Source organism: Phyllobates terribilis, unplaced genomic scaffold, assembly GCF_046119375.1.
Source record: "Phyllobates terribilis strain yellow unplaced genomic scaffold, ASM4611937v1 Scaffold_11__3_contigs__length_659146591, whole genome shotgun sequence".
NCBI classification, from domain to species: domain Eukaryota; kingdom Metazoa; phylum Chordata; class Amphibia; order Anura; family Dendrobatidae; genus Phyllobates; species Phyllobates terribilis.
In genome coordinates this window covers 593,789,435-593,809,136 of record NW_027362771.1, presented here as the reverse complement: position 1 = coordinate 593,809,136, position 19,702 = coordinate 593,789,435, and the positions used below count along the sequence as shown (strand labels likewise).

General features: G+C 42.3%; 1 protein-coding gene across 1 annotated transcript in view; it reads right to left on the bottom strand.

Moving 5' to 3' along the window:
* Positions 1-5,134: 5,134 nt before the first annotated feature.
* The window catches only part of LOC141165382 (uncharacterized), a 43,343-nt gene continuing 28,775 nt past the window's right edge, over positions 5,135-19,702 (bottom strand). The window contains exons 5-11 of the mRNA XM_073650975.1: positions 13,496-13,641; positions 13,239-13,298; positions 12,988-13,153; positions 9,758-9,922; positions 8,349-8,464; positions 7,421-7,494; positions 5,135-5,777 (exon numbers count right to left, since the gene is read on the bottom strand). Of these exons, the coding sequence (XP_073507076.1) occupies positions 5,742-5,777; positions 7,421-7,494; positions 8,349-8,464; positions 9,758-9,922; positions 12,988-13,153; positions 13,239-13,298; positions 13,496-13,641 (763 nt within the window). The 3' untranslated portion in view covers positions 5,135-5,741. The remainder of the gene's footprint in view (positions 5,778-7,420; positions 7,495-8,348; positions 8,465-9,757; positions 9,923-12,987; positions 13,154-13,238; positions 13,299-13,495; positions 13,642-19,702) is intronic.

Here is a 19,702-nt window from a genome sequence, read left to right as displayed (position 1 = left end):
GGTGTTTGTGTTTTTTTTAAATACTTTACTAGAAATTCATGGTGGTCATGTCTAATATTGGCGTGACCCCATGAATTTCGGGCTTAGGGCCAGCTGATAATGCCAAGCTGACCTTAACCCCTTTATTACCCAGTGAGCCACCGCATCAGGGCCCTGGATGAGTTGGGTACAGCGCCAGAAGATGGCGCTTCTATGAACGCGCCATTTTCTGGGGCGGCTGCGGACTGCAATTTGCAGCGGGTGGGGCCCAGAAAGCTTGGGCCTCCCTGCGCTGCGGATTCCAGCTCCCAGCTGCCTAGTTGTACCTGGCTGGGCACAAAAATAGGGCGAAGCCCCACGCATTTTTTTTTTTAATTATTTCATGAAATTCATGGAATAATTAAGAAAAAAAGGGCTTCCCTATATTGTTGTGTCCAACCAGGTACAAATAGGCAGCTGGTGGTTGGGGGCAGCCCGTCCCTGCCTGCTGTACCTGGCTGGACACAAATATAGTGCGAAGCCCCACGTCAATTTTTTTTTAATTATTTCATGAAATAATTTTTTTTAAAAAGGGCTTCCCTATATTGTTGTGTCTGGCCAGGTACAAATAGGCAGCTGATGGTTGGGGGCAGCCCGTTCCTGCCTGCTGTACCTGGCTGGACACAAATATAGGGCGAAGCCCCACGTCAATTTTTTTTAAATTATTTCAGGAAATTCATGAAATAATGAAAAAAAAATTGATGTGGGGCTTCGCCCTATATTTGTGTCCAGTCAGGTACAGCAGGCAGGAACGGGCTGCTCCCAACCACCAGCTGCCTATTTGTACCTAGCCGGACACAACAATATAGGGAAGCCCTTTTTTTCTTAATTATTCCATGAATTTCATGAATTTAAAAAAAAAATACGTGGAGCTTCGCCCTATTTTTGTGTCCAGCCAGGTACAACTAGGCAGCTGGGGGCTGGAATCTGCAGCGCAGGGAGGCCCAAGCTTTCTGGGCCCCACCCGCTGCAAATTGCAGTCCGCAGCTGCCCCGGAAAATGGCGCGTTCATAGAAGCGCCATCTTCTGGCGCTGTACCCAACTCATCCAGGGCCCTGGTGCGGTGGCTCACTGGGTAATAAAGGGGTTAAGGCCAGCTTGGCATTATCAGCTGGCCCTAAGCCCGAAATTCATGGGGTCACGCCAATATTAGACATGACCACCATGAATTTCTAGTAAAGTATTTAAAAAAAACACAAACACCCAGAAAAAAGTCCTTTAATTGAAATAAACACACAATTCTTTATTGTTCTAAATTAAACCATACTTACCGCCACGCCCATTCCAGCTGAAGCCAATGATCTCCTGCAATAAAAGTAAAATAATAAAGCAACATCATCCTTACCTTTCCATGGCTCCCACGACAGCTTCAGCTCTGCTACATCGAGATGACAGGCTGGACCGCAGCAGAACGCTGCCATCCAGCCTGTCATCCCGCAGACACTGAGAAGCGCAGGCTTGCTTGCGCTACTCAGTGTCTGGCTGTGACGGCATCCAGATGAGCCGAGGTCATGTCCAATGAACTCGGCTCACCTCATGCACGTCACTGACAGCGTGGGAAAATTCTCACGCTGAAGCGCTGAGTGCAGGAGAATTTTCCCACGCTGTCAGTGACGTACATGAGGTGCGCCGAGTTCATTGTCGGCTCATCTGGATGCCGTCACAGTCAGACACTGAGGAGCGCAAGCATGCCTGCGCTTCTCAGTGTCTGAGGGATGACAGGCTGGATGGCAGCATTCTGCTGCGGTCCAGCCTGTCATCTTGATGTAGCAGAGCTGAAGCTGTCGTGGGAACCATGGAAAGGTAAGGATGAGGTTGCTTTATTATTTTTCTTTTATTGCAGGAGATCGTTGGCTTCAGCTGGAATGGGCGTGATGGTAAGTATGGTTTAATTTAGAACAATAAAGAATTGTGTCTTTATTTCAATTAAAGGACTTTATTCTGGGTGTTTGTGTTTTTTTTTTAACTTTGACTATGGGGTTAGTAATGGGGGTGTCTTATAGACGCCTCTCCATTACTAACCTGGGCTTGATGTCAGCTGGCATTATAAGCTGGCATCAACCCCAACCCTATTACCCCCTGCCACCGCACCAGGGCAGCGTGGAAGAGCGAGGCTAAGTGCCAGAATTGGCGCATCCTATGGATGCGCCATTTCTGGGGCGGCTGACGGCTGGTGTTTCTAGCCTGGGAGGGGGCCAATATTCATGGCTCCCTTCCTGGGATATTAATATCAGCCCCCAGCTGTCTGCCTAGCCTTTGCTAGCTATTAAATTAGGGGGGACCCCACGTCATTTTTTTGAGGGGGGTCCTCCATTTTAATAGCTAGTAAAGGCTAGGTATTCAGCTGGGGGCTGATATTAGTAGCCTGGGAAGCTCCGTGGGTATTACCCCCTTCCCAGGCTTCAAACATCTGCCCCAGCTGTCTGCTTAACCTCCGCTAGAGACTAAAATTACGGGGAACCCCACGCCAATTTTTTTTAATAATAAATCCTTTATTTTAATACTAAATGACAAGTACAGTAACCAACACTATCACTGTACTTATTATATATGTGACTGACATGTTTCTATCTATCTAATCTATGTGTGAAGCTCTATTCTGTCTGTTGTAAATTGTCGGGTACAGATGCTGAATTGCCGGCCGGCTTTTTTAAAGAGACGGTGCATGAAAACACTATTATTTTTTTTAATAAATCCTTTGCAGTAAATGACAAGTACAGTAAGCAACACTGTCACTGTACTTCATATATATGTGACTGACATGTTTCTATCTATCTAATCTATGTGTGAAGCTCTATTCTGTCTGTTATAAATTGTCGGGTACAGATGCTGAATTGCCGGCCGGCTTTCTTAAAGAGACGGTGCATGAAAACACTATTATATTTCTTAATAAATCCTTTACACTAAATGACAAGTACAGTAACCAACACTGTCACTGTACTTATTATACATGTGGCTGACATGTTTCTATCTATCTAATCTATGTGTGATTCTCTATTCCTTCTATTCTAAATTGTCGGGTACAGATGCTGAATTGCCAGCCGGCTTTTATAAAGAGACGGTGCATGAAAACACTATTATTTTTTTTAATAAATCCTTTGCAGTAAATGACAAGTACAGTAAGCAACATTGTCACTGTTCTTCATATATATGTGACTGACATGTTTCTATCTATCTAATCTATGTGTGATGCTCTATTCTGTCTGTTATAAATTGTCAGGTACCGCTGCTGAATTGCCGGCCGGCTTTTTTAAAGAGACGGTGCACGAAAACAATATTATATTTTTTAATAAATCCTTTACACTAAATGACAAGTACAGTAAGCAACACTGTCACTGTACTTCATAGATATGTGACTGACATGTTTCTATCTATCTAATCTATGTGTGATGCTCTATTCCTTCATGTCTAAATTGTCGGGTACCGGTGTATGCCGCTGCTGAATTGCCGGCCGGCTTTTTTAAAGAAAGCGTCTTCTGAGCAGTTTGTCAGCTTTTGGACACCTTTGAAGGTGTTTTCTATGTGTTCCTATGTGTTTTTGTTTGCCTGCCATTGGTTTTAACGGTGTTCCACGGTGTTCTAAGGTGTTCGACGAACAGTTCGACGAACAGTTCCTCGAACATCCCGGTGTTCGACGAACCGAACCCGAACACTACGGGGGTGGCTCAACACTACTTACGTACAGTATAACCACATCAACGTTCATCTAAACTTTGATGTGGTCAGTGGTAATACATCAGGAAAGTGAAGTTCAGAAAAAGACAAATGAAAGAGCTACAAACTCCCAGACAGTTCCTCATTTAAATAATTCACAAGTCCGCAATGTGCAGGGAAACAAAAAGCCGGGAAGAGCCAGGCTGAATTTTTTTTTTAAATCTTAAATTAAAAAATTATTTTGTTGCTCAAAATGCATGCATTTAAGAAAATAAAATAATGCCCCCCCCCTAAAATGTCGATATCTTTTAAATCTTGGTATTAGGTACTGACACCACACTCCTACGCTGGTTCTCAACACCAGTTATAATGAGCCCCTTCTGTCACGGGGCCTGATATCAGCCACATATAGCGGCATGTAAAAGTTTGCGCACCCCTGGTCAAAATGATTGATATTGTGAACAGTTAATTAAGCAAGTTGAAGATGAAATGATCTCTAAAAGGCCTAAAATTAAAAATGACACATTTCTTTTGTATTTTAGGCAAAAAAAAAGTCATTTTTTACATTTCAAAAATTATAAAAGGGAAAATGAGCCAATGCAAAAGTTTGGGCACCCTTGGAGATTTGTGTGCTCAGATAACTTTGACCAAGGTTTCAGACCTTAATTAGCCTGTTAGGGTTATGGCTTGTTCACTATCATCGTTAGGAAAGGCCAGATGATGCAAATTTCCCAGCTTTATAAAGACCCAGCCTCCTCTAACCTGGTGCCAAAAACCAGCAGCCATAGGTTCTTCTAAGCAGCTGCCTAGCACTCTGAGCTACTGGGTACTAACCATGCAGGGTGCCCAAACTTTTGCAACGTCCCATTTTCCTTTTTGTAATTTTTAAAATGTAAAAGATGAAAAAAAAAAAAAAAAAAAAAAAATATATATATATATATATATATATATAAATATATATTTTTTTTGCATAAAATACAAAAGAAATGTGTCATCTTTAACTTTAGGCCTTTTAGAGATCATTTCATCTACAACTTGCTTAGCTGTTCACAATAACAGTCATTTCGACCAGGGGTGCCCAAACTTTTAGATGCAACTGTATACTACCAGTGTCGTACATATGACCTTCTTTTAAGATTATAATGGACATGTATATGATAATATAATAATGATATGATATGTAATAATTTATTAATGTTTAGTGTTGAGCGAGTTCTGTCGGAGTACGCTCCAGCCGAGCACCGAGTATTTACAGCTGCTCGGTGATAAGGTTAAATCGCTCCCGTCTGCATGATTTGCAACTGTTTGACAGCTTTATTACATGTGAGGAATGTGTAAGAAATAGACATTCCTCACATGTAATAAAGCTGTCAAACAGTTGCAAATCATGCAGACGGGAGCGATTCAACCATATCACCGAGCAGCTGTAAATACTCAGAGCTCTGCCGAGCATACTTGGCAAAAGGGTTAATAGAACATACTCGCTCAACACTATTAATGATATATTATATAATAATTTAATAGTTCACATTTATGGTTAAAATATTATATACAATTTTGCATTATTAAAATTCTAAAAAGTTTAGTGTAAATAATTATTGACACGTTGACTATAACATGATAAACATGCAGCCACCAATTTCTTTTGGTTATGTCTAAATACATATGGACTGTGAAGTTCTCCATATGGTTCACCACAATGAATGAGAAAGTCCAGAATTTTTGAGTCCGGAAGTAAGATGTAGTCTTTTCAATGTTGATTGGTCTCAATGTCAATGAGGTAGACAATGTGCAGAAAGCAACACTGTTGGAGATATGGTCCAACCTGGAAACTACAAAACCCAAATGTTTCTTCTAAAATCTATCAATGTTTGCTTTTGTTGTATTGTTTGGATGATCTTCTTCTGGTCAGTTCACCTTCATCAATCCATAATGTATCGATTTCCTTGTCACAAGACTCATATCTAGGTCCTTCAGTCTAGGGTGATAGGTCAGGATCTCTGTATGGTTTGTGGATCCTTTCTCTCCCGAGGATCTTGGATAAGTTTCTTGTTAGCAGTCTTGATGAATCATGCAAAAGAGACTTCAGGCCTCTGGATTTTAACCTGTATCAAAAATAAAAATGAAAAACATACAGCGTTTGTTAGAACAAAAAAGATGATCAGAAATATGTAAACTTTCGAAAGACATGGGGAGGGGGGGGTCAAAATTCTACATTTTGGAATTGAGAATGACATTAACCAGAACAACTGCAAAAAGCGTCTAGGTTTTTGGTATGACACGGCTAGGACAATAGGCCATTTTCTCGATTTACACAACTACTTTAATAAGAACTTCCAATCCATCAATGGTGTCCAAATGAAATGTCTTAAAGGGAATGTGTACTGAAAACAAGTTATTATCTATCCACATGGTAGATGATAACATATCATTTGTGGGGGTCTGACCACTGGGACCCACACTGATTGGCAGAACAGGGAATTTTTCTCCCCATTACCAAATGGTGTGGCAGCTCAGATGCCTGACTCCATTCATTCTCTATGTGGCTGCAAAAAAAATCCAAACTCAGCAGTCAGCATTCTCAAAGGAAATAATTGAAGCAGTGGTCGAACATGTGCACTGCTGCTCTATTGTAACAGTGATACAATATTTGCAGTGTTCAGATCCCCAATGATCCCCAAGTTATCACCTATCCTGTCGATCCTCAGATCCTCACTTGGTCTCTTGAATGCCAATTACTCAAACGCTGCTTAAAGGGGACCTGTCATCAAGAAAATTCAATGCAATCTGCAGGCACCAAATTAAAGAGCAAGGGGAGCGGAGTAGTTTGATGAGAACAGATTCATTATAGCCTGTGATTTAATCAATTAAACCTCTGCTAATTCTGTGATTTTCAGTCCAGTGGGCGGTCCTTTCTTTGTATAAGTGCATACAGAGATAGCTGTCAATCAATGATAGGACCCAAAATTCCAGAATGAGCAGAGGTTTAAATGATCAAATCACAGGTTATACAGTATCTTTTCTCACAAAATCATATATCAATCTGCTTTGCTCCTCGTGCACTATAACATGAAGCCTCCAGATCGGATTGAATTTTAATGGTGACAGGTTCCCTTTAAAAGGCTGTCCTCCCTTGAACCATTTTTATGACGTACTGACCACTACAAACCGGTAACGCACCACACGCCCTGTCACTCTGGATGTTCTTTGATGTAGTACTTTTCACAGTCGCTCAGATCTTTGCACTTGTCAATTTTCCCAGCTACCAAGACATCAACTTTAATAATGAATCACTCACTTACTGCAAAATCTATTCTACGCCCAATGGGGACCATCATTACGGGATAATTATATTTATTAACCTCACCTTTTTTAAATTACTGTTATTGTACAAAAAGTTAGTTTTTAAGACTTTTGGATATAACAATGAGTTACACAAGGACCCTTCTGCCATACGAGGACACCAGTGTAGCACATGGTGGGTGAGGTGCTACAGATTTTACTTTGGGGGTCCAGAATCTTTACGTTAGGCCTTTGGTGCCAAATATTCAGGACTGAAATTAGCAGAACGTGCTCTGAATTCTGAGTGGCACAGCTGTCCAAAAAATGTCCCACACTGTTATATTAAGGGTATTAAGAAATAGATGCCTGGGAAGTGAATTAAATCTTTGCTGGTTTAGCTGCACTTCAAAAATACATTTAAGTATTAAGGATCGAAGAGTAAAGTGAAGAACATGTATACTAGTACCTGAAGTATTGTGTCCACAGTTTCCAGTCTTGGCCTGAATTTCTCTTTATTGGACTGACTGCTCGTAGACGAATCTAAAAAGATGTAGAAAGAGACATTGAGGAGGGAAGAGGAGGAGAAGCTACGTCTGTAGAAAATTGTACCACATTTACAAGCCCATCCACATTTATGGCCAGGAATAACCTTCAAGATGGAGAGAAACTCTCCTTTGAAGGAAAATTTACAAAAACCCTGTCTTTTGTGGTCTATTTGGTGGGACCATTTTGCAAACAAAGGACTTTGGTCAGGTATGCTATAGGAAATGTCCTTTGACTGATTGTACTGCCTCAGATTGAACATATAATATAGTCCATTTTCCTAATAGTTAAAGGGGAACCTGTTTTGTCCTCAAGTGCTAATAACCTGCAGATATAGGGCTATTTTGTATCCCTACAGCTCTACTGCTGCTTTACTGAATACGCGGCTACCAGGAGAACATGAACTTTATTCCTTCAGGGAACTGCTGGCTTTCAGTCATTAAGGCGTGCCCAGAGTGATTATAGTCATTGTTCACAACATTGCATAAGCACACCTCAGCAGTTTTATTGACAGCCCATTCTCCATTGATGCACTGCATTGCAAGCTGTCAATAAAAGTGCTGGGCAGTCCTTACAGTCACTGCTCACCATGTAATGAGCTGCTCCGGGCACGCCTCTATGACTGACAGCGGGAGGCTCCTGGGAGGTATAAAGTTAATTTTCTCCCTATAGTTGTGCTCTCAGTACGATGCCCAGAAAGTACTGTAATGTAACAAACATGCAGATTGATCCTATATCTGCAGGTTAATAGAGTTGAGGGACGTAACAGGTTCCCTTTAAGTGCAATATTGAGCTCTGTAGCGCACTCTCCTTATTTCTAATGTTATGTGATTACGTCATATTATTCTCACCTTCCTCATTAGAGTCTCCCTGTAAGTTCACGTTGGTAAATCCACGATCATAGCTCCATTCATCTTCTTCATCATCTTCATACCATTTTTCAATGTTATCTTTGCTGTACACATCCCTAAAGAATTAAAAATGACATATAAGCGATCAACCGAGTGATCCACCAGGTAATGTGATAAAATCTTTGATTTATATGATGAGCATAGAAATCTATAGTTCTTATATAATATCATGCCCATAGAAGTCTGTGGGGCTCTTCTGTAGACCTCTACTTCTCTGATTTCATATGGACTATACAAAATTGTGGCTTGCTGTTGAGGCGTAGTTTCTGGGAAAACAGAGGTACTAAACATCGGCACACAAAATGCCTCTTTAGAATGATGCCACAGGGACTTCTAGAATATTTAAAAAGGCGTCCAACCCAATAATTTTGCTGTGTTTGTAATAGTCCAAAATAATAACATGGCGCATTATTTATATTGCATGATCAACACTTTAAAAAGAAAAAAAAAACATGAAGCCAGCATTTCATTTCGTTGATCATCTCACTTCCTTTAAAAAAGTGAATAAAAGGTGATTTATTTGCCCCCAAAAAGCAGGCTCTCGTTAAAAATCAGCTCCATTGATGTAGAAATAGAAAAAAGATCTGGATGATAAAATATAGCGACACAAACCAAATTTTTATTTTTGTCAAGATCTTTGTAATTTTTATTAAAACATAAAAATCTATACACATTTAATAAATACTATGCAGACTTCCGGAATAGAATCAACATTCCATTCTATTCAGCAATTAGCTATTCACTTCCTTTTTCATTATCAGCTCCTACTTGAGCTGCTATCAGTCCTGCAAAATTACAATCTTCCAGCCCCTACTATCCGCAGTTTCAAGAGCAGTTCACAAATTGACTGTTCATTGTCTCCACAGTATATGCAAATTTAGTGATAGCAGTGTAGACTTCAGAATATACATTGACATAGCAGAGTTTGTTACAGTATCAAGAAAAGCTCAGCGGAAAGACGAAGCTATTGCACCTGAACTGTCACTTAAGGAGAGGGCATACCCCCAACAACAAAGAGGAGAGGAGACTGGAGAGCTGTGCTTTCCTGAAGACACATGTTGAGAATAACTCATTAATGCGTACTAAACATAGTAAAAAATGTAAACTAAAAAAATTATAGACTAAATGTTTTTGTTTTTCAATTTCATCCGTTAAGAAAATCAAAGAAGTATTATGCAGTAGATATTTGGAGAGGAAAGGGGGGAGAGGTGAGGGTAGTTTATTTTTTTATTCTGTCATATTTCGAAGTGTTTTTGAACATTTTTTTATAATGTTATAACACTGGTCAACAATTATTAACATGGCCTCCACCATGTTAGGTGAATTTGGTATTCCTCAGTAGAACTCACCAAGATGTCTTCTTCTTCTTTTCATTGAATAAGAGGAATACCACAGTGGCAATAACGATTGAGAGGATCGCAATGGCTGCTCCTACGCCTCCATATACTCCTGATTTTAGGATTCTTCCTGTGCATTCGGAACCTGTGTACATGTAGAGATCTGTCCTTGGACAACTGTGTGGGGACAAAGTAAAACATTTAAAAAAAAAAATTCTGAGAAGGGAAAATCATGGCATTATGAAATTGTGAACACATGATGATCTAGTTATGTTAACAAACTTCAATCTTTCTCAAATAATTGACAACTTTAGAGGATGGAAGGTACCAAAATTTTTATTCATAAGAAGATAGAAAAAAACTAATCGTAAGTTCTAACAGTAATAATTGGTGCGAAGGGTCAAATCTCCAGATTTAAGATGAAGGATAAAGACAACTAAACCCAATTGCTGAGAGCCAGTGTTACATCTTGGTGGATGTCTGATAATGTACAAACCATAATCATTGATAGGTGGAATTAGCAGAATGCAGCCCAACAATAATCTATTGATCGATGGGGAATTGGCACCAAACATCCATGTCAAGTAGCTGATATTTCCAGTAAATACTCCAGCAAGCCAAGGATTAAAGACAGGGAAAATGTAGTGTTATATGACTTTAAATCAGATGTATCTTACACATTGGTTCACTGTTTTCTGGTTCATAGAAGCTACTTTCTATCATTATCAAGATAGTTAAGGGTGAAAATACTGGTTAACGATTAATATGCAGCAGGAAAACTTCAATGCTATTGCTATTCTGGCTGCATTCTGTCTAGCTAACCACAGGTGTTTTCATTTGTCTGCCTATCACCTTCTGTGTGCAGTTTTACATTCTGTTCTCTTGCTGGTGTTTCCTGTTGGTGATAGATTCATTTGGATGTTTTGACATTCTATTGATGTGTGGCGCCCCTGAGGGTTCGACCGCCATAGGAATGCTGCACTTCTGCAATGGAGTGTAGTGTTCCTCCTCTGAGGTAAGGACAGTGTGATGGTAGTGACCTAGCCTTTTGCATCCAACATCACATTTCTACCAGAGGGAGCTAATATGCACTAGGTGCTGCTCCCCTAGTTACAGGGAGACTGGGGAACACAAAGTGGTAGGAACCAGTTAGTGGGTGTGGGTGAAGGAACAGTTAGTTAGTGACACTTCTAATTTCATATTGAATAGAATGCCATCTTTGATCTTTGTTCTGTCCTGTTCTTTGGTCCTTGAGTCTAGCCTTTGCTAGTCTGTCGGCTGTCACTGTGCTGTCAAAATACTGTGTGTAAAGTGACTTCCCTCCGGGAGCGCAGATCCTGTGTGGGCATGCACCGGTATGGGACACCGCCCTCGTACCCCGATTTATGGGATGAGAGGAAGGTTGCAGACAAGGAATGTCTCAACCCGGCCAAGGACCAGGATCACGAAGGCCCGGGAGCTTTAGAGTGTGGCTCCCTAGCAAATGGGTCCCGGGGAGAATGCAGACGGAGCGGAGCACGCCACCTGTCCTCGCCTACCTGATCTATTCAGAGGGATTCCGGCTGCAAGAGGGGTACCGGCTCCCGACACCCGACCTCATACTCTCTGTCCAGGACGGGAAACCCTGGTTAGGCCCTGAGGATCCCGCCGGGCTTCGGATGGAGAGGAATTGCCACCCGAGCCCTACACCTGAGAGGAGCTCAGAGGGAGACCTGACCTATCTACACACGCACAGACGGGAAAGGGTAAAGTCTGTAGTGCAGGAACACTCTGGTGTAGGGATGCTACCTCACACTGGACTTTCTTGGAGGTAGTCGGACCCCCGTCCCTGGTGGCCGCAGGACTCCACGAGGAGCAGGGAGAAGCCTTGCGCTGCTTGAGAGAACTGTGAGTAAAGCCTTGGAAGTTCATCCCTATGGCCTCCGGACTGTTCATTACGCGCCATACCACGCGACGCGGTGCCCGTACTCCCACACTACTACTCCCCCCTCCATCCTGCTTTGCCTGCCCTGAGGCCGCGCTCCGCCTGTGGGGAGCAGCGAGAACTTTAGCCGCCAAGACACCGGGCCTCAGCGGACTGTAGCGGCGCTGGTGGCGTAGTCGACAATTACCACTCAACCCGGAAAGCCCTAACATCATTTTTAATGTGACGGCCCTGGGCAAGGAACGGGTCCAGGCCACGGCTGCATCCCCCTCAACATTGACCCGGCTCCGAGTATCCTCCATCTTCCCAGGGCAGGGCTTGCGAGCGTCACAGATGTTTGGAGTCAGTCTGTGAAACTCTAGCTAAGGGTTTTCACTTTGCTGTTAATTTGCTATATTTTGCACCTATCTTCTGTTTATGATTGGGAAGTAGGTAGTATATTTGTTAACAGTACTTGATTTATTCTTTATTTAGTATTTTGTTATTTACTATACTCACTCTGGGATCTTTTCTTTGTTCAGCACACTTCTCTTATAGGTAATTCACACTCTGCTCTGCCCTCCGGTTCTTTAGGAGGAAAGTAAAGCAATTCAACGGCCTTTTAGGCAGGTAGGTCCAAGTTGCCATCTCTTATTTATGTGGCTAGGACTATCTCTGCACCCACAGGTACCACTAGGGACTGCAGTGTCAGAATATCTAGTCTATACAGGAACCGGCAGGGTCAGTTGTATTTTTTAGTATATAACATATTTTCCCCAGTGAGTTACTACACAGGCATAACATTATGCTTGCTTTACTGAAGAATTATCAGAAAGTTTACTAAAATTGTAAAAAAAAATTCATCAATGCCTTGTTTAATCTCCTCCTTTTCCTCCTCCCCCTCAGGAACTAAAACATGTGCTCCTCCTACTTTCGAGTGTATAGGTATAAGACAATTATCTTCAGCAGGAGCATCTCCCCCCCTACCCTGCCTGCTGTAGAACAAAAGATTACAAAGCCCTGCCCCTATACCTACAAGCAGAAGAAGTTAGTGATCTACAGAAAACAATCTCGTATATTTTCTCCAGGATTTCTATAAGACTGACAGTTTCTGAAGCATACAGAAAATGCCACAGACCTGCAAACGCTGAGGACAACCATATCTCTTGGTTAATTTACACATTCATGTCTAGGTTTAGTGTTCCTATAACCTAAAGAAGGATTCAAAGGAATATCTTCTTTGTGAACTGATCTTCTTGCAAGATTTCACTTTCACCAAAGATGAATCACAAATTCATACTGTGCAGCACCAAGTCTATGAGGTTAGCGGCACACTTACTAGCACTGTAGATCAGCCCCTTTCTGTATCACACATCGACCGCCATTACAGTTATGGTAATTGCGGGATGACGGATCGCAGTGAGAAATGCAGGTCAGGCCTTCAAAAGTGATGATTTGCGTATAAAAATCTTGGAACTCCAGTGGAATATTCTCTTTACAAAAGTCTGAGGAAAAAAGTAACAGTAAAATAACTTAAAAGTAAGCAAAATACTGAAAAGAGTTCAAAACGATTGTCATATTTTTTCCTACCGGTATTTGGGATTTCCTCCTTTGTGACATTTCCAAAATTTGGATCATAACATAAAATATCTGCGGGAATAAGCACAGACAGAAAGTAGCAAAAAGTTGGGTCATGTCATAAGGAAAGCAGAGCTCATTCAAGCTCCCAAGCTGCAGTAGAAATCTGATTTTCCTAATATTAATTTAGGTGGAGAACCTCATTAGATGTTTTACCCAAGTATTCAAGAAAATGTAAACACTGGAGATGATAGATTTGATGCACTCACCTGGGATTGTGCAGTTAATGATCTTTACAGCCTCCACTGTATCCTTGATTTGCTCTAAGATCCCCTCATATTGGTCTGTTACGTTGACATCTTCTTTGTACAGAATTTCCACAATCACTCTGTGGTCCACTATGATGCTCCCATTCCTGCAAAGAAATGTAAAACTTGAAAACACCTAGTCATTCTCTGTTGTCCACCCAAAAGTCCAGACAGGGATGAGGGTGGAGATGCTGTAGATCTAATAAATGTAAAACTAAAACTAAACCTTGGCACCAGGGGCCGACGTATATTGGCAATTTACAGCCAGCAAAGGACCAGGCCAGTGATCCATGGCTATGAGATCTGCATCATATAACATGCATTTGGTGGTACTAGACTTATAACTTTTATTTCTTGGAGGGAACTTATTATTGTCACGGTTCCACCCGTCAATGTGTCTCAGATGCAGTTACTAACAGCTTAGCCATCCAATATGGTACAGGGGCATGCTGAAGCTGTCAGTACTCTGATTGACAGCTCAGCTATCCCGTATGAGATTGGGAGGCACTGGCTATTCCCAGGTGTTCATTGTCCCAGGTGATTTCCCAGGCTACTTAAAGAAGTTGGCCACAACTTTTTATTATGCCCCCAATGTATCCCCCCGGGGCCCATAAGTGTCTATGTAATTACCTTCTGTTGCAGGTTCTGCCTGTGAGCGGAGCTATCGGTGGCCGCTCACAGGCATCACGTGACCCTGCGCTGACGTCACGACAAGTGAGGCGTGACTCAGCGCTGGGGTCCCCACGGTGGCTGCTGGGTTGTGGGTGGGGTTATTCCCCGCGTCACACCCAGCATCCACCGTGCGCTTTCCGAATGAATGGAGAGAGGGAGAGCGCGTGGTGGATGCTGGGTGTGACGAGCAGGGTAACCCCGCCCACAACCCAGCATCCACCGGTGGAACGCAGAAGAGGGACCCTCGGCTGCAGCCTGGACTTGTCATGACGTCAGCGGATGTCAGAGCCGGCTGCAACCGGGGATCACGTGATGCCTATGAGCAGTCAGCGATAGCGCCGCTCACAGGCAGAACCTGCAACAGAAGGTAATTACAAAGACACTTATGGGCCCTGGGGGGATACATTGGGGAGGGGATAATAAGTAGTGGACAACCCCTTTAACTGGGCGGTTACTCCCAGACCTCTGCCAGACGAACATTAACCTTGTGTGTGGTTTGTCTCTGTGCCTTGTGTTCTGATCTTTCGTTGCCTGACCTTGGACCTCCTTCTGACCATCCGTCTGTTTAAACTCTTCTGCTCTGATCCGCTATCCTCCTGGAATTCTGACCTCACAATGTTACCTGACTATGCTTTTTTCTCTTCCTTCTGTTTATTACGTAGCTTCCTGGCTTTTGACCTCGGTGAGAAGTAACTTAGCGTCCCATTATGTCTGGCCAATATTTTTATTTTTCACCAGTATGGATCGTGTTCAAATGCTCTGTGACCAGGTGGCGAATTTGACGCAGATGACTTAGGATCTGGCTAGAGAATGCCAGAGTCTGGTGTCATCACAATGTCAGTTACATGTTAGATAACTAATTTAATGAAGACCTCCGATAGCCCTCCACTGTCGGCAGAGGCTGTGATATCAGTACCCTCTGATGTTCAGTTGGTCTCTCCCGAACCTGTAATGGCTCTCCCTGATAAATTTTCGGGAGAGAAAGACCAGCTCAGGGTGTTCAGGGAGACCTGTAGGTTATTTTTTACCCTGTTCCCCAGTCGTTAGGGGAGGATTTCCATGGGTGGGAATAATCATGTCCCTACTGAGAAGGGGGTCCTCAAACCTGGGCATTTCCTTGTCCCTACAAGACCCAGAATGTTTTTTTGTTAACGCCTTTTTTGAATGTTTAGGTCTGATATATAACGAACCTGACAGGATCCAGGTCACTAAAGCTAAGATCATGAACCTGGCACAGAGGGTCGCACAGCTGAGAACTTCTGTACTGAGTTCCGGCAGTGGTCCACAGAAGTTCTGTGGAACGATGCAGCACTCAGGTGCCAGTTTCACAAAGGCTTTTCCAAAATCCTTAAGGATTCTCTGGTCCTTCATGATGCCCCTTGTTCTTTGGTGGAGGCAATGACCCATGCCATGTGAATGGACTGTAGAATCTGTGAGAGACTTGATGAACAGCAGGCTTCCAGTTATCCTTCCCCAGAGCAGGTTCATTTACCTGAGGTGAAGCCATTGAAGGTTAGAATTGCCAGTTTTCGTGTTGTGGAGAAAAGAATTATACAAGATCTCAGACTCTGTACTGTGGTCTCTCTGGACCTTTTCTCAAAAATTGCCCAACTCGTCCTCAGGCTAGCAAACTGTTGGGAGAACATTTGAGTCTGGGTGATGGCAGATGAGGTTACCCAGACTCCCAGGTACCTTTTTCTTTCTCTGATAAAGTACTGATAAATACTGTGCTGTCCTTCGAGAACCAGGTGTTATCAACATTGGCATTCTTTGACTGTGGGTCTGCTGCTAACTTTATTGATTTGGGACTGGTTCTGAAGTTAGAGTTAGGGACAGTTCTTTTAGAACAACCCATTCACATCTTTGCCGCTGACAAGACACTGTTAGCCCAGAATTTGGTCAAGAGGGTAACGGTGGATTTCATGCTCCAACTGGGAGCACTCCAATTCTGAATCCATCTCCTGTTTTGTGTTGGATAATTTACCTGCTGGGTTGGTACTGGGGATTCCATGGTTGCAGATACACAACCCTGTTATTAATTGGTGTCATTAATTGGTGTTTCTTGCCCCAATTGTTGCAAGAAATGTCTAAAAACTGTACAAAAATGCTCTGCTAGTCTGAATGGTCTACTGGGGTACCTGAAAGACTTCGGAGATGTCTTCTCAGAAAAAGAGGAAGATACTACCTCTCCATCGCCCTTATGATTGTGCTATTGATTTTATTCCTAGCGCCAAATTGCCTAAAGCTCACCTTTACCATTTGTCTGGGCCTAAACGGACCGCTATGAAATAATATGTTAACGAAAGTTTACCGGAGGGTCATATCCGTCCTTCCTCCTCCCCTGTAGCTGCCGGGTTTTTCTTTGTAAAAAAGAAAGATGGGGGTATCCGTCCTTGCCTCGATTTCCGAGAACTAAACAAAATCACGGTTATGTGAATGCTGACGCATTACCTCGTACTCTCGATTCAGTTTCTCCTCTGGATCACGGAATGAATTACCTATATGATGGACTACTTGCTAGAGATGGGGTGCACCTTATGAAGAATGGAAAACGTGTATTTGGAAGTCGCCTTGCTACACTCATCAGGAGAGCTTTAAACTAGAACAATGTGGGAAGGGAAGCAAAAGGCCAGAAAAAGCCATACAGCTGACAAATACTATTGAGATCTCTGCTATTGGAAGTGGAAAGAAAGAACAAAGACAAAAAATTCTAAATAATAAAAATATGGGAGGAAGAGAAATCAATCACAAACTAAAATGTTTTTATACAAATGCACAAAGCATGGGCAACAAACAAGGAGAATTGGAACTACTAACGCAGGAAAAGGATATGATGTCATTGGAATCACTGAAACTTGGTGGGACGATACATATGATTGGAATACAAGGCTAAAAGGATACAACTTATTTGCAAGAAACAGACTTGATAAACGAGGAGGAGGTGTCGCATTGTATGTTAGAAAAGCGTATATCTGCACTGAGATTGAAGCTTCAGAGACTGGGAGTTCTGTGGAAAATGCTTGGGTAAGAAAACAAGGAGAGAACAACGGAAAGAACACCATTGTAGGCATTTACTACAGGCCACCTGGGCAAGCTGAAAATATGGATGAACTCTTTATGTATCAAATGACCAAGTTCTCCAAAAAATATGACGTAGTGGTCATGGGAGATTTCAACTATCCAGACATTTGTTGGGAATCTCTTTCAAGTAAGGCTATGTGCACACGATGCAGAAATTCTCAGGATTTTTTCCTGAGCGTTTCTGCATCTCCCTGGCAGAAAAAACACATGCGGATTGTACATGCGGATGGTACATGCGTTTTCCTGCCAGGGACATGCGGAAATGGAGCTGTTACCCACTGACATTTCCGCATGCGGTTTGACAAGCGCTTTCCAAGCGATTAGCATCACTTGGAAAGTGCTTGTGACAACTAGGTCACACTATATAAATCCATGCAAACAGCATGGATTTATATAGTGTGACCCGAGAGAGTGGTAAAAATAAAAAATAATGTATACTTACCCTCCGATGGCCCCCGGTGTCCCGCTCACTCCGTTCTCCCTTGCCGGCAACATTGAATTTAAAGACCTGCCGACGTCAGCGTCACGTGACCCGTCACATGACTCTGACATCAGCGCAGGTCCTTCAACTCACTGCAAAGTGCCGGGAACCAAGCAGGAGCGGTGCGCGGGCCGACAGAAGGTAAATATACATTTATTTTTTATCTTATTCTTGTTTTTACAATTTTTTTATGGTACCTGTGTGTGGATGAGACTCTCCTCTCCTCCACACCCGGGTACAATCCGCACATTAGAACGCTTGGATTACGCATCTACATATACAGTGATGCGTAATCCATGCGGTCTAATGCAAGTCAATGGCGGCGAAAACGCCGCGTTTCCGCAAAATTAATGGACATGCTGCGAATTTTTGAGCACAGCATAAACGCTGCGGAAAAATCCACAGCATGGGCACAGCACATGCGGATTATCATTAGGGAACACTGCTGCCCTTCTACCATGCGTTTTTAATGCATTTCCGCAGCTGCAAAAACGCTGCGGAAATGCATTAAAAACGCATCGTGTGCACATAGCCTAAAACTAACAGGTCAAGCAAAGTCTTATCCTCTCTTGCTGACAACTTTATCTTTCAAAGGGTAGGGGAGAATACAAGGGGATCTGCTACTTTGGATCTAATCCTTATAAACAAGGAGGAAATGGTTGAGGACTTAAAAGTGGCTGGGACCCCAGGAGGCAGCGATCATGCTATTATAGAATTTTGGATAACTAGAGGAGGAAGACATGTGAAGACTCAAACTTCAAGGTTAAATTTCAGAAAGGCAGATTTTAAGCGACTCAGAAAGAGAATAGGAGGGATCCAATGGCTGGATGTCCTTAAGGACAAAAATGTCCAGGAAGGATGGGAAATTTTTAAAAATGAGATTCTCAGAGCACAAACGTTAGCAATCCCGAAAAGTAGGAAGAATGGGAAGCATTTAAGGAAACCAGGATGGATGAACACAGAACTTAAACACATGCTAAAAAGTAAGAAAGAAATGTTTATCAAATGGAAAAAGGGAGGCATATCTAAAGAAGATTATAATGCAGTCTGCAGAACCTGTAGAGCACGTATCAGGTTAGCTAAAGCTGACAATGAATTAAGACTTGCAAGAGATGTCAAAAGCAATAAAAAAGGATTTTTGAGGTATGTCAAAAGTAAAAGAAAAGTCAAAGATGCTATAGGATTTTTGCAGGATGAAAATGGTGAAATGGTAAGAAAGGATGTTGAGAAGGCTGAACTTTTTAATTCCTATTTTGCATCAGTTTTCTCAGAAAGAAAATGTAACATCAACTGATCTTCACTGTCCTATTAAAGGAATAGAATAATCCAGGTTATCTGTAAACAGAAATACTGTGAGGGAATATTTAGCTAACATAAATGAGTTCAAGTCTCCAGGTCCAGATGAATTACACCCCAGAGTACTGAAGGAGATCGTAGAAGAAATTTTAGAACCACTCTCCATAATCTTTGAAAATTCTTGGAGAACAGGAGAAGTCCCAGAAGACTGGAAAAGAGCAAATGTTGTTACTATCTTCAAAAAGGGGATGAAGGTGGACCCAGGGAACTATAGGCCGGTGAGTCTGACTTCTATACCAGGAAAGATCTTTGAACAAATTATTAAACAACATGTATGTAAGTACCTGGATAAGAATGAAGTGATTAACCAGAGTCAGCATGGGTTTGTAACTAGCAAGTCATGTCAGACTAACTTAATTTCCTTCTATGACAGAATCACTGACTGGGTGGATCAGGGAAATGCTGTAGATATAGTATATCTTGACTTCAGCAAAGCATTTGACAAACTATCTCACACCATCCTTATTGAAAAGATGACCAAGTATGGAATGGACAAGGCAACTGTTGGGTGGATTCATAACTGGCTTAGTGATCGGACTCAAAGAGTGGTTGTAAATGGCTTCACATCCAGTTGGATG